This window comes from Plecotus auritus (genome assembly GCF_963455305.1).
Source record: "Plecotus auritus genome assembly, chromosome: 6".
Classification (NCBI taxonomy): Eukaryota; Metazoa; Chordata; class Mammalia; order Chiroptera; family Vespertilionidae; genus Plecotus; species Plecotus auritus.
The window spans coordinates 146,522,724-146,550,110 of NC_137773.1; the positions used below are offsets into that span (position 1 = coordinate 146,522,724).

At 39.4% G+C, this 27,387-nt stretch overlaps 2 protein-coding genes and 1 pseudogene across 4 annotated transcripts in view; 2 read left to right on the forward strand and 1 right to left on the reverse strand.

Annotated features, from left to right (window-relative positions):
- The window catches only part of COPB2 (COPI coat complex subunit beta 2), a 38,804-nt gene extending 16,440 nt beyond the window's left edge, over positions 1 to 22,364 (forward strand). Inside the window, exons 6-22 of the mRNA XM_080675202.1 lie at positions 812 to 958; positions 4,161 to 4,260; positions 4,830 to 4,972; positions 5,196 to 5,395; positions 7,004 to 7,114; positions 8,885 to 8,973; positions 9,061 to 9,167; positions 10,175 to 10,318; positions 13,518 to 13,648; positions 13,896 to 14,103; positions 17,545 to 17,655; positions 18,662 to 18,876; positions 20,642 to 20,734; positions 20,824 to 21,004; positions 21,151 to 21,219; positions 21,372 to 21,443; positions 22,103 to 22,364. Of these exons, the coding sequence (XP_080531328.1) occupies positions 812 to 958; positions 4,161 to 4,260; positions 4,830 to 4,972; positions 5,196 to 5,395; positions 7,004 to 7,114; positions 8,885 to 8,973; positions 9,061 to 9,167; positions 10,175 to 10,318; positions 13,518 to 13,648; positions 13,896 to 14,103; positions 17,545 to 17,655; positions 18,662 to 18,876; positions 20,642 to 20,734; positions 20,824 to 21,004; positions 21,151 to 21,219; positions 21,372 to 21,443; positions 22,103 to 22,195 (2,214 nt within the window). The 3' untranslated portion in view covers positions 22,196 to 22,364. The remainder of the gene's footprint in view (positions 1 to 811; positions 959 to 4,160; positions 4,261 to 4,829; positions 4,973 to 5,195; positions 5,396 to 7,003; positions 7,115 to 8,884; positions 8,974 to 9,060; positions 9,168 to 10,174; positions 10,319 to 13,517; positions 13,649 to 13,895; positions 14,104 to 17,544; positions 17,656 to 18,661; positions 18,877 to 20,641; positions 20,735 to 20,823; positions 21,005 to 21,150; positions 21,220 to 21,371; positions 21,444 to 22,102) is intronic.
- On the forward strand, positions 1,910 to 2,597 carry LOC308250543 (vesicle-associated membrane protein-associated protein A-like; annotated as a pseudogene). Its single transcript has one exon. The product of its transcript is annotated as a vesicle-associated membrane protein-associated protein A-like (transcript).
- MRPS22 (mitochondrial ribosomal protein S22) overlaps positions 5,113 to 27,387 on the reverse strand; it is a 34,062-nt gene continuing 11,787 nt past the window's right edge. Inside the window, exons 6-8 of one of the 2 annotated variants that reach the window (XM_080675204.1) lie at positions 27,009 to 27,154; positions 24,106 to 24,214; positions 5,113 to 5,279 (exon numbers count right to left, since the gene is read on the reverse strand). In XM_080675204.1, coding sequence (XP_080531330.1) covers positions 5,259 to 5,279; positions 24,106 to 24,214; positions 27,009 to 27,154 — 276 coding nt within the window. In that variant the 3' untranslated portion in view covers positions 5,113 to 5,258. Of the gene's footprint in view, positions 5,280 to 22,500; positions 23,024 to 24,105; positions 24,215 to 27,008; positions 27,155 to 27,387 lie in introns of those variants that run through there. The other variant, XM_080675203.1, reaches the window with a different exon arrangement.

Here is a 27,387-nt window from a genome sequence, read left to right on the forward strand (position 1 = left end):
GGATCAAGCCTGCAACTGGGGCATGTGCCCTTGACCGGAATCGAATCCGGGACCCTTGAGTTTGCAGGCCAACTCTCTATCCACTGAGCCACACCAGCCAGGGCGATCTTGGGGTTTTGATCTTACTCTTTTTTCCTTTCATTGCATTGTCCTTGCTTTTGACATAGATTGGAAACTTTGAATTAAACTTAGTGATTAATTTTTTTTCACTAAATTTGGTATATCTTGAGAATTGTCTTATCTTTAGCTGTAGTAATTTGTTGTATACAGTACTTGGTAAACATTTGTTTAAACATCTTTATATTTCTCACAGGGTCTCCCAATATATTTGGCACTTATTAAATATTTATAAAGATAGTCAATACCAATGCTGTAGTAATGTTTGATTACTTTTCCATACTTTCACTTAAGCAGTAATTTTCTCCTTTTAATAGATCTTATTAAATTTCATTAGCTTTATATTAAATCTCTCATAAAATCATTTCCTACCCTTAAAGTTTCTCAAAGTGGATCACCTGGTGTGTCTGTTAAAAATCTAGTTTCCTAGGTTCATTGTAGAGCCACTAAATCATAATTGCTAGGGATTAAAGCCTGGAAATTGGCATTTTCAGATTACACCATAATGATTCTGCCTCCTGGAAATTCAGGGTAAGTGAGAAAGAACAAAAACAAATGGGTGGAAAAAATGAACATTCGTTAGCTTCTCTCTCCTGGGCTTTCACATTTTACATACTTTGTCAGAGGTATGGTAGAGCTGTCTCCTGAAAAGCAAGACCCCATACTGACTGGCAGATGCTGTTGCTCTCTGAAGGTGTGGCAACTGGGCTCTTCATCACCAAACTTCACTTTGGAGGGACATGAGAAAGGCGTGAATTGCATTGATTACTACAGTGGTGGCGACAAACCATACCTTATTTCAGGTGCAGATGACCGTCTGGTTAAAATATGGGACTATCAGGTACATTTCTTTTATAACTTTACTTGCCATATGTTAGATGTGCTTCTTACTGTTTCTTATAGGACAGTTAAAACTTGGATTGTTGAACTCTGTTCATCCTATATAATAAAAGTCTAACATGCTAAGTGTCTGGTCGTCTGTTCAACCAATCTAAGCATAATATGCTAATGATATGCTAAGGCCACTTGACTGCTTGCTATGATGTGCACTGACCACCAGGGGGTAGACGCTCTGACCGGTAGGTTATCTTGCTGCTGGGGTCCAGCTGATCAGGACTGAGCGAGAGGGGCCTGACACACCCTGGAGCCCTCCCGCGGTCTCTCCCCGGCTGGCCAACCTGCCGCATCCCTCCCCTGCCCCAGTTGTGCACCGGTGGGGTCCCTCGGCCTGGTCTACACCCTCTCTCAATTTGGGACCCTTCAGGGGATGTCAGAGAGCCTGTTATGGCTCAATCTTACAGGCCAAGCCGAGGGACCCCACTGGTGAATGAATTCGTGCATCAGGCCTCTAGTAGTGTAATAATTTAAGGCCTTAATATTTTACCTAAACTGTGGTCCCAGAATCTCCCATAAAAATGAAAACAAATGTCTAACACAATTTAAAAATAAAATGCTGTCATGTTTATTTAATAGTAGAAATTAGAAGTTTTAGGCTCCTGGCTGCCAGAGTGCACACATAGGCACTCAGAAGTCATCACACGGGGCACTGAGGATCGCAGTGCGTGTGGCCCCAGCAGCTGGTGTGGGATTGAGTCAGTTGTGAGATCCAGAGCTGCTGACCCAGCCGGTAGCCCACCAACCCAGGACATAATGGTGGGCACAGATATGTGGGAGTTGTGAACTGGCCACATCATAAGAGCTCAGCCAAGCCATAGCCTCCATAGTGTCCCATCCCCAGCCAGCACACTGCCACCACAGCCACACCCCTGACCCTGTCCTGCTCTGCACTGTGATGGCGTCTGCCTCTGGTGCCATGGCACAGCACGAATAGATCCTGGTCCTCCACCTTCCCACAGAGCTCAGCCTTTACAGATGTAGGCACTACAAATCTTAAGTTGCAAAATCCATCCAACAGGATACTGTGTGAGGCCCACCAGTGGAATTATTGATCCGGGTTGACTGTGATAATTTTATTAATGCTACATACAGCCTTTTGACTATGATCCCAATGAAGAGTAAACACAAGTTTATGGTACAATTTTTGCTCCACCAAACATTTCAGATACAGGCACTGTGAAAAGAGGCAAAACCTAATGAATTAATGGATTCTAAGTTGAGATGTGTTTTTGAAATGCCAAGGAAGATGATAAATTGAATGATATGGAACCTAGCAAAGCTGTTCCACTGAATGCATCTAAACAAGATGGACCCATGCCAAAACCACACAGTGTTCACTCAATGATACTGAAACAAGGAAATTCATGGAAGTAAAAAAGTCTTCAGAGAGAAATGACAAAGCTGTTAGAAGAAAATCGACACCTGAGAGATGAAAGCTTAAGGCTCAGAAAAGTAGCACACTCTGATAAACCTGGATCAACCTCACTGCATCCTTCAGAGATAATGCCACCAGTCCTTTTCCTTCACTTCTTGTAATTGTAGCCATTTTCATTGTGTTCTTTCTAGGGAAATGCATCTTGTAGAGTGAAGCATGCAGAGTGCTATTTCTTTTATCTTGACCAGATAAAGATTGGTTTACCTACCATTTCATTGGTAGTGTGGCCCCTGATGACCATTTTTTATGTGTATAGCATCATATAGGTTTTGCATTTAACCTCTTACAGTTAGAAAACACAATAAAAACAAATGTTTGGCTACTGGACAAATAGTGTATTACCAGTTCACCACTAGCAGATGCCAGTTGCACATTTAGTCATTTTATGAAATTCATAAAAGAATTGTTTGTTCTTAGTGGTTTTAATAAGAGTTCAAGAATTGTTCAGTCTTGTAAATATTATTTTAATAATCCCTTTAAGTTTTATTTGTTGCTCTTCTCAACATACGATTTATTTAGATTACTAATTCCACGTATTCAGGAAATGCCAAGAGGTATTCTGTGGGGAAATGGTACCTCTTACAATGTAAATTTTCTCCTTTATCTTTGCTAATATCATGGCAGAATTTTTCTTTTATTTAACACTAGTGGCCCTGCGCACGAGTAGCTCTCTGCTGCTTGCCTCAGCTGGCCGCCCCACCTACCACTGCTCGTAGCTCTCTGCCACTTGTAGCTTGCTGCCCCGCCCTCCTGCTGATTGGTCGTTACGTGACGGCATCTTGACCAATTTGCATATTACCCTATTATAACTATAGATATTTTTATTGATTTCAGAGAGAGAAACATCAATGATGAGAATCCTGCACACCCCTACTGGGGGTGGAGCCTGCAACCCAGGCATGTGCCCAGACTGGGAATCCAACCGTGACCTCTTGGTCCATAGGTCAACATTCAACCATTGACACACACGGGCTTGGCTGGCAGAATTTTTTTTATCCCTTGTGAGGCAGTTATTGACTAAGTTTTCCATCCTTATAATCCTGTCCCATGGCATTTCACATTAAAAGAAATAAAACTATTAACAGATTTAAAAAAAAAGAAATGTTAGCATTATAATGTGAATTCTTAAATCCTTTAGTATCATCATTGGCAGGCTTCTGTTTATATTTGAACACTAGCAGATGAATGAATGATATCATGAAATAGCCATGGAACAACCATTTTGCCACATAGACTTCTATAAACCTCGTTATGAACTCTTGTTACTATAGTTTTTATCTTCAAGATTCTGTTAATTTTTTTTTTTTTTGCTTCTCACATAACAATTTCCCCGAGCAGTTGAATAAAATGAGACCTAGAAAACCATTTTTTGTATTTAAATACAGGATAAAAGCATTAAAGATACTTAAGAATTTAGGGAAAAATACTCAGATGCAAACCAGAGATCGTGTGTGTGTGTGTGTGTGTGTGTGTGTGTGTGTGTGTGTATTTGTTCATTTTTAAATGTGATATTTACATTTACATTTGCCTGTACTGTGAAATAAGAGGAAATATGTATACACAAGATAATTCTATTTCAAGAATGTCTATACTGAAAACTAGATTGTCATAACCACTATAATTTATAATATGTCTGTGCACTGGCAAAATTAAGGATGAGGTAGTTACTTGTTTTTCACTAATAAAAATGTTTTCTGTGTCTTGATTACAGAATAAAACATGTGTGCAGACACTGGAGGGACATGCCCAAAATGTGTCTTGTGCCAGTTTTCATCCTGAGTTGCCAATCATCATCACAGGTTCAGAAGATGGTAAGTTAGAAATGTATGCTTATAATTACTAAGTGGATATGTAGGTCAGGTAGACCCCCGCATTGTAATTGGAGTTTTCCAAGAAATTTTAATATTTTTATTTGAGTAGAATACTTAAACTATAAGAGTAAAGGAATGTCATCATCATCCTAACGTGTTTTGACTCTATTACTTAAATAAGAGGACATCTAGAAGTCCTAGAGAAAAACTGAAAAAAACCTGTGCTTTGGTGCATAAAACCTGGGGTCAGATTCAGGTTCTGCCACTTCATGGATATGGCTTGGGCGGATTATGAATTGGGAATAGACATACGCACCTCACAGGATTATAGTGAGAGGATGAGGAGAAATCACATGTATAAAGCACACAGTAAGCACTGTAGCCAGCAGGATATTAACTCACATTAAAATGACATTTCTTAGTTGATTATTAATTTTCTATTACTAATTTATTTATGTCACTTTATAAAAAGTTAAGCTACTATGTCAGGAAGTGTTTTCTGGTTCACCTGACACAGTTCATAGTTGGATATTCAAATTAAAAGGGAGTATTCACGTTCTTCTTTTTAGGAACTGTGCGTATATGGCATTCAAGCACGTATCGCCTTGAGAGCACATTGAATTATGGAATGGAGAGGGTGTGGTGTGTGGCCAGTCTGAGAGGGTCCAATAATGTCGCTTTGGGCTATGACGAAGGGAGTATCATTGTTAAGGTAATCACTAATCATACTGTCTCTGAATAGGTGAACATCGGGGAAGCAATCATTGTTTTAGTACAGTCATTTTCCAAGTCACCAGTTTTGTTAAACTGCTCCTGCTTTTATTAAGCACAAAAGAGTAAGCACTGGAGATTTGAAGCGGAAAAAAGGAAATGTTTATTTTGTTGTGGTTTTGCTTTTCCTTTTCACTGCTAAGAGTCATTTGTCATTCTTCCAGCTTGGTCGGGAGGAACCTGCCATGTCCATGGATGCCAATGGAAAGATAATTTGGGCCAAGCATTCAGAAGTCCAGCAGGCCAACCTAAAAGCAATGGGAGATGCTGAAATTAAAGATGGGGAAAGATTGCCACTGGCAGTAAAGGATATGGGCAGTTGTGAAATATACCCTCAGACTATTCAGCACAATCCTAATGGGCGGTAAGCTATCACCAAAATCTCCTTTTGAGCAGGATTTGAGTAGAATGTACACTCCTGCCCTGTGGTGGGCATCCCGCACTGAGCTTTTGCCCTGGCTGCACAATCCTCAGCACAGCTGCAGGCAGCCATACCAGTAGATCGAGTTGGCATGCAAGGTAACACTTATTTGCCTTCCTGGCGTCGTCCCACCACACAATTTTGAACAGTTACTCTTATTTCAAATGTGTTGGGTTTGTGTCCTTGTGGTCCTTTGAGAGCAAGGATCATGTCTTACCCTGAGGCTCAGTAGGTGCCCTCTCAATATTTGCTGACTCAGTGCTCTTAAGAAGAAAAGCTGGCTCTGATATATATATATGTCTTTTGAAAAGTTTTGGGATTGGCAATAACTTTTTCTTTTTTTGTAATTTGACCCATCAGTTCTATTCCTCCCGTAAGATTTATAAATCACCAAACATCTTATGAGAGAAGAGTTGCTAGCACAATGAATTTAAGCCTGTGGAGCTTTAAAATTTATTTTAGCCCGGCAAGTGTGTCCGAGAGGGAGAAAGAGAAACATCAGTGATGAGAGAGAATCATTGATCAGCTGCCTCCTGCACTCCCCGCCACTGGGGATCGAGCCCGCAATCCAGGCATGTGCCCTTGACTGGAATCGAACCCGAGACCCTTCAGTCCATAGGCCGATACTCTATCTACTGAGCCAAACCAGCTAGGGCTGGAGTGAGATATTTTTATTCATTTGAAAGATCAGGGTTTTTTTGTTTTAAATATATTTTTATTGATTTCAGAGAGGAAGGGAGAGGGAAAGAGAGAGAAAAACATCAATGATGAGAGAGAATTATTAATCGGCTGCCTCCAGCACGCCCCTTACTGGGGATCGAACCACAACCCAGCATGTGCCCTGGCCTGGAATCGAACCTGGGACCCTTCAATCTGCAGGCCGATGCTCTATCCACTGAGCAAAACCGGCTGGAGCTGAATGATCAGTTTTAAAATGAAGATAGTCTTGCACAAGATAGTGCCTTTTTTTTTTTTTAATGTTTTCTTACTGATTCTTATAGAGGAAGGAAGAGGGATGGAGGAACAGAAACATCAATGAGAGAAATATTGATCGGCTGCCTCCTGCACACCCCCATCGGGGATCAAGCCCGCAACCCAGGCATGTGCCCTGACTGGGAAATGAACCAGTGACCTCTTGGTTCATGGATCGATGCTCAACCACTGAGCCACAATGGCAGGGCAAGATAGTGCCTTCTTATGGTGTAAATGTAATGAGCAAAGCACTAGGCATCTTGGTGTTCAACAAATACTGGTTTAATATTGGAATCCTCCCTGTGCATCTCCAGCTATTCTCATCCTCCTGTTTATAAGAGAAAGCCACGACAGCAGTAACCCATCTTCATAATTTGTTTTGGGATTTGTTGGGTAGAATATTAATATCTAGCTCTGTTTTCAAAGAAGTGTATATAACTTTAAAAGATACTAGGTTCAGTTGTAACAGTCAACCGACATAACATTTGTTGTTAGAAATATTTTACCATAAATATGAATCATTATTTCTTTACATGTCATTGGCCCTCTAATTCCCTTCCTGGCTTCCATACTTTCTAGGTTTGTTGTGGTTTGTGGTGATGGCGAGTATATCATCTACACAGCAATGGCTTTGAGAAACAAGAGCTTTGGGTCTGCCCAGGAGTTTGCATGGGCCCATGATTCTTCAGAGTAAGTAGGCTATGTGATATCCCGCTTACCCTGATTGCAAATGGTGTTCTGTGTGTGGTTGGGTCAGAGAGGTTCTTGAGGCCCAGTGTGTGCTTTGCTTCTCCGTGTTAAAGAACAGCTCTCACCAGAGCTGCCTGTTGGAAGGGTAGAGTCAGAGGCAGCTGTGTCAGTACTGAGCTGGCTCCCTCAAACTGACCTAATCATCCCCTCAACTGGGAACCCAGCACCCATTTCCTTGATGGGAGCCCATGGCAAGGCCTGGTGCTTATGGGTGCAAAGCACAGTAGGCCCTCAAATCAGGTCTTTGGCAAGTGACCTGGGGTGACCCTGTGACCTGGCATCCCAAGGTGCTGCTGCCCCTTTATCAGCTGCCTGAGGGAGATGCTATAATCTGATGTCATCTTGGCGAGAACGTCATTGAATCGTTTTAAAAATTCGTTTTCTGTTATTTCCCATTCTTAATAAAACAAATTCTCTTATTTCGTAATGTTCATAAAATGTTCTTATTAAAAACAGGAAAAAAAAAACCCTTAACTCTGAATTATTATACTAGAAAGTCTCCGACTGGTTCCTTTTTTATTCCAGTTTGGTGCATGTGATAAACGTTAGGGCTTTGTCATTTTTAGACCACACACGGAATTACATCTTCAGTTTTCTTAGTTTTGTTTCCTCATATTTTGTGTTGCCTCAGTATTGTGTAATAAGATGCATTTAAAATTTTTTTAACAAAAAAGATTCACTGAGAGATAAGGAATTGTTTTGATCTTTTCATAAATTTTCTAAATACACTCATTCATGAACAATTCCATATACTAAAAGGTACTTTGTTATCATCTTAAGCAAAATTATAGTTCCTGAATTGCCTTACCTCTCTCAGCATACCGCTGCCTCTGGTTTGGTAGTTTGCCTTTTTCAGCTTTGTCCAGCCAAGACACTACACTGTTGAGCATCTTTTCTCTCTTGAGCACAGCACTTAATGAATATTCTTGGATATCCAGCAACGGCCACAGCCCCTCTTTTCAAGAGGCCTGAATATATGCAATTTTCTTAAGTTTTTGCCAAACATGGCAAAATCACTTATAAGTGGAATCACTTATGAAAGTTTTTTTTTATTTTTTAAGTCACTTTTACTGAAGGATAGTTTATACAAAATACTTATTTTAAGTGTACATTTCAGTGAAATTAAACTGATGTATGCAGACTTTAACCATCAGCACAATCAAGATACCGAACATTTCTATCACCTCAAAAAGTCCCCATGTTTCCCTTAGCAGTCAGTACTCATCCCTACTCCCAAACCCCAGGCAAATACTGATCTACTTTTTTGTTACCATATAGATTTGTCTTCTTCAGAGTTTTGTATAAATGGAGTCACATGATATACACTCTTTTGTCTGGCTTCTTTTACTCAGCACAGTGTTTTTGAGATTCATCCATGGTTGCATGAATCAGTAATTGGTTATTTTTTTGCAGAGTAGTATTCCATTGTACAAATATACCACAGTTGGTTCAATAATTCACCTAATGATGGACATTTAGGCCTTTTTCAGTTTCTAAAGTAATTTGTAAGCCCTAGTAATTTGTGTAATAGTGTGAAACCCATTCGTAATTTGTCCAACTATTCACTGAACTCTTAAGGAAAAATTATATTAGCGAATCTTTAAATATTTTAAACTTATGCATAAGTATATTTGAAGATAATGGTAACATTTGATGGAATTATGATTTAGTATATAATATGCTATGTTTGCCTTCCGTTTTCCCCTCCAGATATGCAATAAGAGAGAGCAACAGTGTTGTAAAGATATTTAAGAACTTTAAGGAAAAAAAATCATTTAAACCAGATTTTGGAGCTGAAAGTGAGTGTTATTTATATATGATACATTTTTAGAAGCTTTGTAATGGCTCGATTACCATCTAAGTAAAAACCTTTTTGTTCTTTTTAGGTATCTATGGAGGCTTCTTATTGGGGGTCAGATCTGTAAATGGCTTAGCTTTCTATGACTGGGACAATACAGAACTCATACGCAGAATTGAAATTCAGCCCAAACATGTGAGTTCCCTCCATTGTTTTGGGAATTTGTGTCTCTGGGTCCCTGTACGCTGCAGTCCCTGTCCCATTGTGCTGGACATAGCACCCTTTACCCCAGGATTGCTTAGCAACTCGGAGTTGTGGTATTAAAATAAGGCAATAGATGTTGGATATTTTGAAAAATATAAAGTTATATAAATGCCAAGCACTTTCCATGCTTTAAATGGCTTCTGCCTGAGTGAGAAAAGCATGCTTTGAAGACAAAAGGTCAGGGAGTCCTTCACTTGGAAAGTGGTGAGTCCCACTCATTTCAGAATGTCTTTTCACCCTTTCCCTGATAGTGGCTGCTTAAACTTTAGGTAACCGTCTCCAGTGACAAAGTTTTCTACTTTAGAACTGCCTGCTTCTTTGATAGCTTTCATTGTCAGGAAATTTTCCTTGGCAGCAAGTCCACCTACCTAGGTCATATTTCTGTCTTCTAGAGCTTGCACTCTCAGTGGGCAAAGGGGCAAAAATCAGTTTGTGAGGGGTGAAAAAGCTTAACTTTTTATCTATAAAGTGTAAGTACGCATATTTATATATATATGTATTGTAACCTATATACCATATGTGTATGTATTATATATTAATAAACGTACAGACAGTAGTAGTATTTGTGGTATTGAAACTTCATAGGGAAGGTGATTATGAAAAAAGTGTCTAAAAACGTTCAGGGGGGAATTGAAATTGATAATGGGGTGGGGGGGTGAGAAACACTATTCTAGAACAGTAGGGAATGGACTTCTCTAAATTACAGCACATCTAGTGAACACGGACAGCTCTCCTACCTGTCTCCCTACGTTGTCCATTTCTAGGCTAAATGAACAGCACTGCCCTGCCCACCTCAAATGTATGTATATACACACTGTATTAAATTGCTAAGTATATACTTACTATAAGATAAATCTTGTAAGAAAGAAAGTGTATGCAGTTTATCATATCTACTCAGAAATCCAAAATCATTTGTCTGTGTTTTTGTCATGTTGCAGATTTTCTGGTCTGACTCTGGAGAGCTGGTCTGTATTGCCACTGAGGAGTCATTTTTTATCCTTAAGTATCTGTCGGAAAAAGTCTTGGCTGCACAGGAAACACATGAGGGAGTTACTGAAGATGGCATTGAAGATGCCTTTGAGGTAATTGCATCAGCACAACTTTAGCTTTGCTTCTAAGTGATTTATATTCTTAGAACTTCACTCATTTTTTTTTAATAAATCTTTATTGTTCAGATTATTACAGGTGTTCCTCTTTATTTCCCCCCCATAGCTCCCCTCCACCTGATTCCCCACCCCACCCCATGCCCTTAACCCCCGCCAACTGTCTTCATCCATAGGTGTAAGATTTTTGTCCAATCTCTTCCCGCACCCCTCACACCCCCTTCCCTCTGAGAATTGTCAGTCCACTCCCTTTCTATGTCCCTGATTCTATTATATTCACCAGTCCATTCTGTTCTTCAGATTTTTTATTCATTTGATTTTTAGATTCACTTGTTGGTAGATATGTATTTGAAGTCATTTTGTTGTTCATAATTTTTATCTTTACCTTTTTATTCTTCTTCCTCTTCTTAAAGACTACCCTTCAGCATTTCATGTAATCCTGGTTTGGTGGTGATGAACTCCTTTAGCTTTTTCTTGTCTGTGAAGCTCTTTATCTGACCTTCAATTCTGAATGATAGCTTTGCTGGGTAGAGTAATCTTGGTTGTAGGTTCTTGCTATTCATCACTTTGAATATTTCTTGCCACTCCCTTCTGGCCTGCATAGTTTCTGCCGAGAAATCAGCTGACAGTCGTATGGATACTCCCTTGTAGGTAACTAACTGTTTTTCTTTTGCTGCTTTCAAGATTCTCTCTTTGTCTTTTGCCCTTAGCATTTTAATTATGATGTGTCTTGGTGTGGTCCTCTTTGGATTCCTTTTGTATGGGGTTCTGTGCACTTCCTGAACTTGTAAGTCTATTTCTTTCACCAGGTAGGGAAAGTTTTCTGTCATTATTTCTTCTAATAGGTTTTCAATATTTTGCTCTCTGTCTCCTCTGGCACCCCAAAAATTTGGATGTTGGTATGCTTAAAGTTGTCCCAGAGGCTCCTTACACTATCTTCATATTTTTGGATTATTTTTTCTTTTTGTTTTTCTGGTTGGGTGTTTTTTGTTTCCTCATATTTCAGATCTTTGGTTTGATTCTTGGGGTACGTTGATCTACAGTTGAGTTTCTGTATATTCTTTATTTTAGACAGTGTATGCTTAATTTCTGACTGGTCCTTTTCCATTTTTTTGGCATTCTCATTAAGATCCTTAAAGGTCTCACTAAGTTCCTCAGAGGTTTTCAGAAGATTCTTGAGTAACCTTATAAATGTGGTTCTGAACTCTATGTCGTCCAGTAGTTTGCTTTCCTCCATTTCTTTCTTTCGTGACACTTTGTCTCCACATTTTGGCTGCTTCCCTGTGTTGATGGAGTGGCTTTGTGTGGTAGGTGACCTATAGGGGCCAGTAGCTCAGCCTCCCCAATCACCTGAGGTGGACGCTCTTGGTACACCCCTTTGTGGGCTGAGTGCAAAGTCTTGGTGTAGTTAAGCCTTGATTGCTATTGGTACACTGGGAGGAGTTGACCTCCAGGCCAATTGGCTGTGAGGACCCGCTGTGTCTATAATGGAAGAACTGCTGTGCTGGAGACACGCTTATGGTGCAGGACTTGTTTCAGTGGGGCTTTGGTGCTCACTGAGTCTGCCTTTTGAATGTGTCACTTATGGGTGTGAGGAGTTGAAATCTGGTGTCTCACACTGACGACTAGGTACACTGGCTTCTGGATCTCCAATGGGGTGCAGGTCAGCTACTGTCTGAGGCCACCCAGCAGGAGCTGCAGCGAGAACTACAGTTTTCTCCTCTTTGCTTGGGGTTTGGAGGTTTTGGAGCTGCCTGACCCAGTCTGCAAGTTTGCTAGGTTAAGCTGCGATAGGGCAGGCCATTCATATGCTAAAGCCACTGCTTGGAGCTTGGGTGGGTTTGTAGGTTGTGCAGGGCGGGGTCTCAGGGCGTTACTAGGCTAGGGCGTGGCAAACAGCGATGGCTGCCAGTTAGTGGGCTCAGCATCTCCGACCGCATCCCCGCACCCCGCGCCCCAGCACAGTAAACAATTATTCCTGCGCGCAGCCCTGCAAGCAAGCCACCCTCACTTTCCGACCCGATGGCAGACAGTCCAGCTTCTCCCCGTAGGAGTTTGGGTCCCCCATGTCTCCCCAGAAACTGGATTTCAGAGTAATCGGGGGCTTGTCTCCTTTCGGGTTGAAAAAAGCAACGCCTGCCGCCAGCCCGGATCGCAGGCCTCCGTACCTCAGCTTTTCAGCGCTTGTGCACCTCTCAATGCTCTTTTCTCTTTCCTTCTAGTTGTAGAACTTCCTCTCGGCCAGCTTTCCCGTGGTTCTGGGTGATAGACGTTTTGTCTTTTAGTTGTAATTTTGAAATTGTTGTGCGAAGCAGCAGTTTAGGTGTTTACCTACGCCGCCATCTTGGATGCTCCTCAGAACTTCACTCATTTTAACATTATAGTGTAAATTAGGTTTGGGGGAACTAAGCATTTAAGGAGTTACAGTAAAATGTGAAAATTAAAATATTGGCTTAGAGATCAGAGTCTAAAAGTATTTATATTTAAAAGAAATTTGTGCTTTGATTTTAGGAAATCCTTAGACTAACTTCTATTATCTTTCAGTAAAGAAATTTAGGTGTTTTGGTTTTAAGACAATTTGGTCACAGTGATTTAAATGAGCTCTCAAATGGTAAAGATAAATCATCCATTGTGGAGATGCCCTGGAAGATTTTATGAAATACTTCGCTGGTTTCATGTGTGTAAGGAGTTTAGATAAACACTTTTTTAATCACAGCTTTGACACAACAATGAGATTTTACATTACAAATACTCATCCAGGATTCTGTTCTTAAATGGAGAAAGAAGATAGAAATTCCAAAGATAGATTTTCTTTTTTTAAAAAAATACGTTTTGTTGTGTGTTATTGATTTCTTAGAGAGGGAGAGGGAGAGAGAGATAGAGATAGAAACATCAATAATGACAGAAAGTCATTGATCAGCTGCCTCCTGCATGTCCCGTACTGGGGATCAAGCCCACAACCTGGGCATGTGCCCTGACCGGAATCGAACTGTGACTTCCTGGTTCATAGGTTGATCCTCAACCACTGAGCCACGCCAGCCAGACTAGATTTTCTGTCTTGAAATAGGATTTTGTTTTGCATCCCTTACTCTGCCTTATCTTAATTATATTGAGTTTCTTGTTACAGGAATTCTAATGCTGAGTAAGGTAATAACAGACTTTCTTTTCTTTTTTGTAGGTTCTTGGTGAGATTCAGGAAATTGTGAAAACAGGGCTGTGGGTAGGCGACTGCTTCATTTACACAAGTTCTGTGAACAGATTAAATTACTATGTTGGAGGAGAAATAGTCACCATTGCCCACTTGGACAGGTAGCTGAGTATTGTTTTGCTTTTGCCTTAAGCATCCTAAATTTAAAAATATACTTTTTAAACAAAACCTATTGCTGGCTTATAGGAATGATAGGCCTGACTTTTCAGTGTTATAGTTTTAGTAGGTTGGCAATTGCTAACCAAAATTACATCAATCAAATGGAAAGATTTTGAGCTAGAGGCAAAATGTGGGGTGTGTATTTGTGTGTACTGATTTGGGCTAAATTAGTTTCTGTTTCTAATACAGAACGATGTATCTCCTGGGCTATATTCCTAAAGACAACAGGCTTTATCTGGGGGATAAAGAACTGAACATCGTCAGCTACTCCCTCCTGGTCTCAGTGCTGGAATACCAGACGGCTGTCATGCGAAGAGACTTCAGCATGGCTGATAAGGTCCTTCCCACCATTCCAAAGGAACAAAGGACCAGAGTTGCACATTTTTTGGAAAAGCAGGTAAGAGGTTTTATTTGCTTATTTTAGTTTTGTATGTTTTTTAAAACCAGCATTTAAAAAGAATGTCAGAAGAACTTTCTTAATTGCCACTGATTTCCTTACGGCAATGGAGTTTTCCTGTAAATGTAAGTCATTTGTTACACTCTTCCTTCTCCTTCCCCTATATCCTTGGTACCCCATTTAAATGTTGGGGGTGATTATCAATCTTTCCTTTCTGTAGACTTCTTTTCCATCCTGTTACTATTTTCATTACTATAGCTTTCTTTCCTAACTGGCATTATTTTTTTATGGTAAAATACACATAACATGAAATTTAAAAAGAGTGATTCATCTTTTTTTTTAATGTGGTTTTTTTTTTTTAACCAAAATTATATGGGCATAAAGTTTTACAAGGCTTATGAAAAAACAGCCCTCCCTTCCCTCTCTCATTTCTACTTTCTGGAAGTAATCAATTCCTTTAGCTGACTTGGTATTTATTTCCATGTTCTAAATAACATGCTTATATTGCTGTTTCTCAGCTTTAGACATTTCTTATGACTTCCCACTCTAGATGAGGATTTATCTTTCTTTCACCCCCTCTGCTTCTCCCACATACATGTCACTTTCCTATTCCTTATCCTTCCAATATAATTATATCATGAGTTTGAATAGATCAGTATCGATGTTTACATTATTATGGCTATGTAAACACTGTTCACAGCTGAGCCATGTGGTATATTGTAGATTTCCCTTCCTGAGTTTGTTTTCCCTGAAGTTAATAATTCTCTTTTTTAAACTTTGCTTTTTTTTTTTTTAATGTACTTATGGTGTTTCTCCCTACTCTGCTGATTCTCCAGATTTCCCTAACACCTCCTTTCAGTATATTTAGTCATCTTCAGTCTGAACTGGTTTTTCTGCTCTCATCCTGGATATCCCCCTTCACCATCATGTTGGGGCTCCCCTTTGCCTCTCTCTTGAGTTGGATCTATTGTTTCCTGTATCCCCTAATTTCTTACCTGGTTTATGTCCTCATTTTGCTGGAGCATGTCCTTCAGTAGTTTCCTGAGAAAGGGTCTATTGGGAAGTAAATTTTTTGTGACCTTGACTGCCTGAAAGTGCCATTGTTCTACCTTATACCATAGTTGACCACTTAACTGAATATAGAATTCAAGGTTTCTCTCAGAATCAAAGACATTGTTCTATTGCTTTCTAACTTCTAGCTATTATTAAAGTCTAAAGCCACTTATATTTCTGATTCTTGATACCTGATCTGTTTTCTCCCTGGAAGCTTTTTTGGATCTTGTCCCTATTGTTCTGGATATCATGATGGTGAGCCTTAAAAGGGGTCAATTATTATTCATTATGCTGGATATTAGATGAACTTTTTTAACTGGAGTTTTAAGACATTTCTTACGACTTCCCACTCTAGATGAGGAATCATCCTTCATTTTTGAGTTTTAAAAATCTTTCCTCCGATGATTTCCTTCGTTTTATAGTTTTCTCTCTGTGGAATTGTTATTCAAATGTTGGATTTCCTGAACTGGTTTTCTCATTTGGTTATTCATGGACTTTTAAAATCTTGTTTATGGGTAAAGTTTCTCTTCTTGGAGGATATGGTAGTTTCTCTTTTGCTGTAGTTTTGAAGTTTTCTTTTGTCCCTACCTGGTAGGTGCCCTACATGGTAAGTTACCACTGTTGGTTCATTTTGATCTCGTTAGGGATTTTCCTCAGGTGTCTGGTGATCCTTGGGCACTAATTTCAGAGTAGAAGTTTAAGAAGCAGATCAAAAGGTCTGAGTTTGTGGGTGGGCTTATTGGGTATGAACTCACATGTGATGTGGCTGGGCCATTTGATTGGGGAACCTCAATGTCAGTATCTTCATCTAATGAATTTAATGACTCTTCATTTAATGAGCACTTAGTATTGTACCAGCCACTCTGACATGTAGCCCTCATTGACATTTTAGTGATTTAAATATTTTTAAGTTATACCCCTTGAGCTGGTTAGAGTTTACAGAAAAGCTCCCCAATCACCACCGTGCTGGGGGTTAAGTAGAAAATAGTTTAGTGTCTCAGTGTTCAGTATTTCATTTAGTCTCCACATCCATTTTTATAATCTGTTCCCTTTTGATACTCAAGACTCTTTCCTCCAGGTGTGCAGGGTATTTCTCAGACGAGATCCTTTCAAAAAACAAACCTCGTGTTTTGTGTGTATGTCAAGGGGTGTGAGGGAGAGGAATGGGGACCTGGGGTATCTAACTGCTTCTTATATGACCTTTCAGGCAGTTTGTTTAGCACTACCCTTCACGAGACACCTTTGGGGATTTGGGGGTGTAAATTGGGTGGTCTTCTATGCTATGTTCACTCCTGATTTAGGATTTCCTCTAGTGTTTCACCTGAATCTTTATACCCCTCCACCAGCTTTCCAGCTTCCAACATTTTGCAACTAATGTCTCCTCTGCCTTTCCGTTTGTTGTTGGGAGCTTATGCCTTTAAAAAAGAACCCCTTAATGTCATTTCAGTGGGCATTTGGAGGAAAACAGAGGGTATTTAATCCACCTGATTTCACCTGCTTTGTCCTTGCCTTTACCTGACTAGTTCCATAGATCTTCCATCCTCCACTCTTAGATTTTATAAAAAGCTCTCCAGTTTTCTCCGTGCTGACCACCCTGTAACTGAGCATTCTCCCTCAATCGGATGAAGTCGGAGCTTTTTGCTAATACACCACTTCTCTAGAGCTGAAGAACTTGCCCATAGGACAGACCTCACCAGTACTGTTTGTCTTGGGAGAGAAACTAATTTAGAAATTACAGTAGTTGATTTAAACAACCATTTCTGATGACTGAGGAGTGGAGCAGGGGAAGGGATACTTGCTGATGAATACACTGGACATGGGACCGACACCAAAAGCATAGGTAATGACAATCCATGTCAGAAGCTGACAGCAAATGTTTGCTAAGTGACCTGCAGGTGTTAGAAAATACTAGTAGGAAGGTTTGCCTTTTACTTTTTTGAGGGACTGGTCTAGATGATCTTTAAGACCCAGTTTAGTGAGATTATAAACACCTAGGTCTACCCCACTGTCTGCCTTTTTAAAAAATGACTCTTGTTCATTCAACTTCCTGAAATCCTTTTCTTTTTGACACTTCTATTTACTTTTGCATTTCTGATTTTACTAGTTGTTTTACTCAAGTTTATCTAGCATTGGTCAGCTTCCACTGCTGAGAGAACAGTAGGCATTGTGTGACTGAATTTTCTCTGCTGTGTTTCTTACCAGTTAATTTAATGATTTCTTAATTTTTTTTCCTGTCTTCTCATTGGAGTATTTTGTTACCTGTTACTTGTGATTCAAGTGGGCTTTCTGTGTCAGCAGGGATATCTATTTTAGTCTGAAAAGTGGATGATTTACTGAATGCATGTGTGTTTACATACAGATTACACACACGTTTTTAAATCTGTTTAGGGCTTCAAGCAGCAAGCTCTTACAGTATCCACAGATCCTGAGCATCGCTTTGAACTTGCTCTTCAGCTTGGAGAACTAAAAATTGCGTACCAGTTAGCAGTGGAAGCAGAGGTATGTTCTAATAACTGATAGGTCAGTATTTCTATGTGTTTAGTATAAATTGCAAATTAGACTCATTTTGCTGAGGTAATTGTCTCTTTGGTCTTGCTTTAAAATGTATTACGTTAATCTTTGCATAAGTTACATGAATTATATTGGCGATATTCTTAGCATTCTAATTTGTTTAAAAAAATTAAAGTGTTTTCATATCTTCCAGATCTGTTTTGGAAAAGAAGGAAAGATGTAAGATAGTAGGTAAACTAGTCTGAGAACTTTAAGAGTGCAGGTGTAGCAGTAATTTGCCAGTATCCCAAACTAGTGAGAAAGATGTTGGTTTTAAAGAAGGGTTCTGATATTTTGATAGTTTAGTGACATTTTATGAATCTTTGCAAATTGAGGGCTTCCTGTTGTGGTTTAACTCTAGCATTTACTGGTAAATTTTCAGATGTACAAAATAGCTGCATTAATATCACCCAAATGTGTATTTTGTTGTTTTTTGAGAAGCTACAAATGACAAATATTTATTAAATATTTAAGGACATAAACAATTTTGTAATCTTTAAAAAATTGGTATTAAATTACTCATAAAAATTGTAATCTAATTACCTTAAAACATCTATTCGGTGGTTTATTTTCACTGTGCAGTTACAAAATAAAAATATAATGGGTTAATTATTCATGTATCATTAAAATTGATTTGTTTTAATTAATTTTGTATATGTGAATAATTTCCATTTCCTCATTATACATTTTGTCATTTCATTTTGATTGATAGAACCAGTTTAACAAGCACAGCTCAATATAGTGAGGCAAAAGGTTTACAGTTGAGTACATGAAAGTTTATTCTTATATTACTTTTTACTGTATTTTCCATATGAATTCCTATAAAGCTACTTTTGCCCCACCCTGTGATCTCCCATTGTCAGCACAGAATTGTTCAGGTTAATAGAATAATGTTGACGTTGGAAATTCAAATGTTTATTTCCAAAGATATTTTAACATAGAAACTTTCTTACAGTCGGAACAGAAGTGGAAACAACTTGCTGAGCTTGCCATCAGTAAATGTCAGTTTGGCCTCGCCCAGGAGTGCCTGCACCACGCACAGGATTATGGGGGTCTGTTGCTGTTGGCCACTGCCTCTGGAAATGCTAGTATGGTGAACAAGCTAGCAGAGGGTGCAGAGAGAGATGGCAAAAATAACGTGGCATTCATGAGTTACTTCTTACAGGGCAAGTAAGTATTAATCCAAGGCTTAAAAGTCGTGGGCATAGTAAATAAAAGCACTTTGGAGAGGTTTGTGAAGAACGAACCCTACAGAGCGCCGATGCCCGGCCAAATGGTGTTGCTAGTGGTGGCAGTCAGGACCGTGCTACCTTGGTGGCACTCACCTTCAGTGAAGGATGCTCTTAGCACACTTGGTCTAAATGTTTGAGGAAAATGAGCTATTCAGGGAGGCTCAATTAGGAGAAATTCCTCAATAGCCCTACCACTTACTGGCTGAAGCATTTTATGACGGCAGGAGGTTACTTGTGTTGTTCCAGTTAGTACCTGAATGGCAGATGATTTTACCCAAATTGAGTAATTGTGATCTGTTCATGGCAAGAATAAAAGGAGATGAAGATACCAGTTACTTTTAGATTTGAGTCCAACTGTAAAGCATAAAAATATCACATTAAGTCTTGCAGTTAGTGTAGATCAAGTCATTTCAACATTAGTTGACCATGTTATGAAATAAAACACAAAAGTATTCATTAACCTTGTCTTATGTGCTTTTTTTTGTTGTTAATCATCACCCGAGGGTATTTTTTCCATTGATTTTTTTTTTTTTTTGAGAGTAGAAGGGAGAGGGAGAGACAGAGAAGAGTATCATCCATGTGAGAGACACATCAATTGGTTGCCTCCCACATGTGCCCCGCCCAGGGTCAGCGATTGAGCCTGCAACTGAGGTATGTGTCCTTGACCAGAACCGAACTCAGGACCCTTCAGTCTGCAGGCCAACACTCTATCCACTGAGCCAAACTGGCTATGGCCTACATGCTAACTTTTTAAACCCCACACTAACATAAAACCTTTCAGTGTGCACCCCACACCCGTTATATAAATATTTGTTTATAAACATTATTTATAAATGTATATACATGTAATAGGTCCATTCTTCCTTACCCATGATTCAGAAATCCAAAAATAAGTTATAAAAATTTTAAAACATGACCTTAACTCTGAAATGCTCTTACTTTTTTTTTTTTTTAAATATATTTTATTGATATTCCACAGAGAGGAAGGGAGAGGGATAGAGAGCTAGAAACATCGATGAGAGAGAAACATTGATCAGCTGCCTCCTGCACACCTCCCGCTGGAGATGTGCCCGCAACCAAGGTATATGCCCCTGACCGGAATCGAACCCGGACCCTTCAGTCCGCAGGCCGACGCTCTTTCCACTGAGCCAAACCGGTTTCGGCTGAAATGCTCTTACTTTTATAGAATTTAGTATTTGTTATTGCAGAATATTGTGATTTTCATTTGATACTGATATGAGGTAATGTATATGTACTGTATTACCTTTCTAAAACCCAAAGAATTTTAATTCTAGAACATTTAAAATAAGACACTGTGTGTTTCCCACTGGACTGTCCAGCACAGGCCATAATGGAGACATTGCCCACAACCCTATCTCCTGAAGACTTTAAAAGGTGCTCATCTCAACTGCCTTAAGGTGTCTTGAAAAAGCCCCTTTCAATTCTCCTTAGGAGTTGTTAAAAGTTAAGGAGATGGAAAATGGCCACAAAAGCTTTCTCACCCATCACAACTCCTGGAGTCCACTGATTGTGGAACACACAGGTGATGACAGGTTAAATGGCTCTCAGTGACCAAATGAGTATGTGGGAGTTGGGGAGGGAATGCTGACTGTCATACACTAGGTCCATGCTGCTTTAATTGTGAAATGCCAGTGTTACCGTGTTTATTCCTGGTGACAGTGCCCCTCCTTTTCCATCTTCAGGCTCGATGCTTGCCTAGAGCTCTTGATCAGGACTGGACGACTTCCAGAAGCTGCTTTCCTGGCCCGGACTTACTTACCCAGTCAGGTTTCAAGGTACAGACTTTTAATTTTAGGAAGAAATGTTTCAAATAAAAGCAGCACACTTATTTAGTCTCCCTTTGGTCCCATGATATCTATATTAGGGTGGTTAAACTGTGGAGAGAAAATCTCTCAAAAGTCAATCAGAAAGCAGCGGAATCCCTTGCTGATCCAACAGAGTATGAGAACCTTTTTCCTGGACTAAAAGAAGCCTTTGTTGTGGAAGAATGGGTGAAGGAAACACACGCTGACCTGTTGCCAGCTAAGCAATACCCACTTGTCACGGTGAGTGCGCACTCACGACTCAAGGTTTTGAACTGTATTGCATGTTATTGTTGGAATAAGAGCTAATGTCTGAGATTTAAGCCAACTTCATAGATGAATTATAACTTCAAAATATTTCATTTTATTATTGCTTTATTCTCTGATAGCCAAATGAAGAAAGAAATGTCATGGAAGAGGCAAAAGGCTTTCAGCCCTCAAGATCTGCAACTCAACAGGTCAGTAGAATGCTACATGAAATAATCTGGTTGCGATTTGTTGATTAAGTACTGTCTTCCACTTCCTAATCCTGTTAGATTTCCCTTGGGGGAAATCTTTGAATTCCTGAACAAATTACTATTTTTATATGTATCTCCACTTGGGCTTTCAGGAACTTGAAGGGAAACCTGCTTCTCCTACTCCAGTTATCATAGAATCCCACACAGCCAACAAAGAAGAAAAGGTATGATCACCATCCCCAAACTTCCCATTTTAAGTGATGGAATCAGTTTCAGAGCAGGGACTTGGAAATGGGAAGGGACCCTTTTTGACTTTGACAGACTACAGGCATGCCTCATTTTATTGCACTTCACAATTACTGCATTTTTTAAAAATTGAAGGTAAGCCCCCTAGCAAAAAGATTACGACTCACTGAAGGCTCAGATGATGGTTAGCATTTTTTAGTAGTAAATTCTTTAAGGTATGTACATTTTTAGACATGATACTATTGCGAACTTGACACACTGTGGACCACTAGTTTTATTGCTAGCTTTACCCAGTGGTCAGATAAAACGTTTTACGTAAATGTTAAAGGCACGCTTTAAAATTAAATACCCGTTGAATTTTGAAGTTATTTATTACATGTTCTTACAAGCTAATATCTTTTTAAAGAATTCTCGTGATCCGTCCGCAATGTGTTAATAGACTACAGCATATCATAAACATAAACATTTATATGCACTGGGAGACAAAATTGATGTGACTTGTTTCATTGTGGTGGTCTGGAACTGAACCTGCAGTAGCACCGAGATATGCCTGTATTATTTTAGTTCTCTTTGGATCATAAATCAAAGCTAACTTTTCTTTAACACAGTACTATAACTCTTTTCCTTTTCTTTGTAGAGTTTACTCGAACTAGAAGATTTGGATAATTTGGATTTAGAAGATATTGACACAACAGATATCAACCTGGATGAAGAGATTTTGGATGACTGAATGTAATGTTTCCCATTTATAGGACTAAACTGATTAGGGACAGGTATTAATTGTTGCCCTGACCACAGTGCTCTGGGACTCCGAGAAGAAACTCCTTAAATTGTATGTAAGCACTGTGCTGTGCCCTCCTTGTTTACTTAAATAGACATGGACTTTGGCTTTTTTCATAGTCGTTAGACCATATCTCTCAAAATCTTTTGAATTAATGAAAACTCTTCAAGTTTCCTTTCTAATTAAGAAAACAGCATCTACTTTAGAAGGCTGGGCCAAAACTACACCTCACCGTACAGATCAGCCCACATTCTCTTTGCATCACTAAGTCATATTTTCACATTCCATCAACCACATTTTTCTTAATCTCATTACATCACTCCCTTCAGTCTTGGGCTCTTCTGCCTTGCCCTGAGTTTGTCTCGTAGCTGCTGGTTTCTGGAAATCCAGGTCTGAAACCAGAAGGCATGGTACTTTTTCTTCTTACACTGCACTTACCTTATGTGATTAGGGAAACTAATACCCAGGCACTCAATACACTTCTCCAATATCCCTGTGGGGTAACAAGTTTTGTTTTTTTGTGGTAGGGCCACTATTTGGAACTTAAGAAAAAAACAAATTTATAGGGAACTCCAAATCCTAAGTACCTTTTGATTTGACAATTTTAAACACTCAGCTCAATCAATATTAACAGAGAGCTAGTTAGTATTTAGCAAAATGAAATTTATTTGAAAAATATTTTCAGGAAGCTACAGATTGGCTAATGGAAGCTTCTTGATAAGCTTGTAGTGTTAATTCTATATATGCTCCCTTCTGTGCTTCTGTTTTTGCAAAAACCTGTTTAAATGAAAAAAAAAAGTTTTAAAGCAGAACATTACTATTTTTATCACTTTATATAGTTTTTAGACATTAACGAGCACCAGTTTAAAAAGCCTTCCAAGTTTCACAATTGTTTTCCTCATTATAAAGCAGTAAGCATACTACGGAGACCCTGCTAGCGGTTCTCAACCTGTGGGTCACGACCCACAGGTTGAGAACCGCTGCTGTAGAGCCTAAGACCATCGGAAAACACAGATATTTACATTACGATTCATTAACAGTAGCAACGAAAATAATTTTATGGTTGGGGGTCACCACAACATGAGGAACTGTATTAAAGGGTCACGGCATTAGAAAGGTTGAGAACCACTGTGCTAGATAAAATGAAAACCATTATGTTCAAGTTTCCCTTGGGCTAGAAAAATTTTTTTCAAGAGAAAACTGGAAGGTTAGTATCAGCTTTATCTGGCTTATCACAGAAAACCAGTGTTTGTACTGCAGTTTCTCTTTGCTCCTCTTAGACTGTTCACATCACTGATTGCTTTAGTCTTAGTAAGCTGTATAACTACTTTGCAAATGCATAGATAATGTTGGGATAGAAGCCAGGTCCACAAAACCATGTCTATTCTGAGCATAAGAAGAGATGAAAATTACACAATGATTGCCCCTTCCTAAAAAATCTTATCAATATCTATCAATATCAACTCTAAACATTTTACAGAGGAACATGTGTAAGCCCATGGTTTGAGACATCAGCAGTTCAAAACAATAATGCAGCTAAGGCTGGTATATACAAGCACCACCATCTCCCCTTCTGGACACCTGAGTAAGAAGGTGGCCCATGTACTGGGGATACAGACCACCATGCCCTGCTGGTGATTTCATCAGATGACAGGACTCCAAAGAACAAGGGGCAGCTGTCCCACCATCTGAACTGCTGCAACTTCCCCAGCCTACCTGTTTCTAGTGTCCAGAATGAAGAAACACGGGGGCTCTAATCACTATTTCAAGACCACAGACCTGGTTAGTTACCATTAAATATGACGTATTTCAGAATTTTCAGAATTATCACAACGGCCGACGTGGATAAGTCCCTTTACCTTAATTAGATGTAATCCCTCAGCAGCCTGCTCCTTGGCCTCTTGAGCTGACTGGCCATCTGGATGGAGGAGGTGGTACAGCCGGACCAAGCTGGTGGCATCATCGACTCTAGAGGGAAAGGGTTTACTGTTTTTCTCCGTTTGCTCAGTCCTATAAAAGGGTGTGCCTACTTAAAACTAAATTACATTTCAAGTTTCCCTTGGGCCAGAAGAAAATTTTTTAATCCTTCAGTTTTATATTTTCAAAGGCATTTTCAGGGAAATTAGCTAATTGAGGCTTCATACCAACTCTGCAGGCAGTTCCCCATTTATAAAGTGAATATATTCTGAAAGTGACTGTATTCTTGGAAGCAGCATCATTTTTCATAGAAACAACATTGCTAATGGTAGGTGATTTCTAGGCCAGCCCTCTTCACCTGCAGGTAATGTAATCCATCCAACTCAGAGGGCAGGAATAGACCATGAGCCAGAGGCTGGTGGTAAGGGATGCTCAAAGCCACTGCCTGTAAGTATTAGCGGTGACATCTTCTACTAACAAAATTTTCATTGAGACTCAACTAATAGATAAATGCCTCTACTAGAAGCCTCCTAGGAGTCCAAGGAAAGACTCACAGGAACCCATTAGTTAAAAATTAGCATCCTAGTGAAGCAAATTTGAAATTATGCACATCAGATGAAGGAAAGCCAGAACAAGAATATAATTCAGGATTGTACTTAAATTTTTATCAACCCTATCCTTCCCCAGTCACTAACTTCTAGCATAGTCAACAACTTCCTCCTGTTTGCCACCTCAAAGCCAAGCGGATATTTAAAAATAACTCTTCTAATATGCTTGTGCTTTGAGGCTCTGCTCTGTACTGGCTTCTGGTTGTGGTGGAGTGAGGACACCCTAATGCAGTGATCCTATTTTCCTGTTACCTGAGCTGGGGGATAGAGGGTGGGGTGACCTAGGAGTAGGTAAAGAATTTAAGCCTTAGAGAAATGCTCAGGGCTTATCCCAAGGTCCATCCACCCTAAAAGCCATCCCTTGGGGGGACTGAGAAACCAGACCTGCTCATATAGTAAAACTTTCCAGGGGAAAAATATTCAAAAATGTTCATTATAAATCTGCTTGTTATAGTCTAACAAAGTCCAATAAATATAACAAAATATTTCCTCAAAATACAAACATAATTCCCTTTAGAGCTTTGTATATGTTAGAATCATGTTTAACTGATTTTTGTATAGCAGAATCATGTTCAGGGCTTCATTACATTCATGCTAAAGTATAATGCCTATGTCCCACAGAATAATTTAGCTTCACACACAGCCCATATTTGAAATTTAAAAAAATAATGTACATGTTCAAAAAGATTTTAAAAGACTCTCTCAATTCAAAACTAACAATGGGCCCTGGCCAGGTGGCTCAGCTCATTCATTGGACACACCAAAAGGTTATGAGCTCATTTCCCAGTCAGAACATACACCTAGGTTACAGGGTTGGTCCCGGCCTGCACCGGAGGCAAGTGATTAATGTTTCTCTTTCTCTAAAAATCAACATGTCTTCAGGTTAGGATATAAAAACCAACCAAAAAACCAACAGTGGAACTTAGGTCTGAAATGTTTGCTGATTCCAAATTCTGGCCTGGGCTCCATTCAGCGAGGGCATGCACCCTCTACTGGCTAACCTGGGATTTGCAGCAAGCTGTTCAGAATCCCACAGAAGTTTTACTTACGCAGAGAAGGAAAGGTTAACTCGGTACACAAAACTCCTTCCCCATATGTAACTGTTCCAGATGTCATAATGATATTACTGTATCACATATTAGTACACCTCGATAAAAATTTTAATTTTCAAAGGCATTTCTGTGTTGCTCTAAACACTAGTAATGTCTTATAAAAAAGTTACAGTTTTTATAGTAACATACTTTTGGAATGCTTACATTTCAGAAACTTTAAGAAAATCTATTCACAGGTGATGTCAAAGCTAATGCACCTAAAGGCAATTCACCTTAAGCATCCTCATGACCCCCAGCCAGCCCTCTGCTTATGTGGGATGAAGGTGTGTATATTCCTGCCCACTACACATGCTGAAGTGGGCTGGCTGGACATCACCTATGGTTAGGAATGCTGTTTCTATGAGAAATGATGCTGTTTTCAAATATGGACTGTATTTCTTAGACAATGCCTATGGCACCTTCTAATTAAAAATGCCTTACCTTTGTAGGAATGGTTCAGATTACATGGTGGATACTCTCTGAGTCAAAACGCCTTAGTCTGAAGGTAGCAATAAACCGCCTTCTGAGTCCAGCAAGGGCTTTTTGTGGAAAGGTGACTTTCTTAGTACAGCCATGCTGGTTTCTTTTCCTTGTTATTTTGGCCTTTCTAACCCAATCAACAGAAACATACCCAAAAAAAGTTTCTCTTCAATTCTACCACAAGTTGTAAAGCACACTATTATCTCAGCTAAGAAGGCTGAGCGCATACCAGTCTACATGCTAAAATACAACATTCATTGCATGCAACTTTGAAAGCTGTAACCTTTCCAATGCCTTAATCTTACAAAAGCAAGGTATACAAAAACAGGAGTATTTTCATAAATTAAATGATGACTTTTACTGAAACGCCCTAAGAGTAGTCCTACCAGAAAACAAGCACACCGGCCCTCTGCCCCCATCCCCCCCAGCATCGGCATGCCAGGTACCAGTCAATATGCAGGGCATACAGAACAGATCGAAGCCACTTACTCTTTCAAAGAATCTAGCTCTGTTTACACAACACAGAAAACTGGGTTGTGCTGAAAGAACAAACCCATAAGTTAACTGAGTTAAGTGAAAGCTATTTGTCACTGGACAGTACATTTATCACTGGAAAAATAACATAGCTTAAATACAGATTTACTTAGGAATTAAGATCATACTTACAAATCTCTCTGAATCTGGTCAATCAGTAAACCATCAATCTTTTTCTTATTTACAAAATACCAAGCCATTCCACCAAAATGTCTTGTTGAACGTAAAAGGTCATATTTTCCATGATTATCTATATCTTCATAGGTCTGATGATGAACCTATCCACATAAGATGCAATTTTTTTTAGAAACATAGAAGTGAGTGGCATTACTGGATATACATTTACTAGCATGAGTACTGCCCAAGAATATCAGTAAAATCAGGTTTACTTATATCTGTCTCCACTATCATTAACCAAAAGACCAGGCGTCCTCAAACTACGGCCTGCGGGCCACATGCAGCCCTCCGAGGACATTTATCCGGCCCGCCGGGTGCCGCTGCCTGTCCTGCT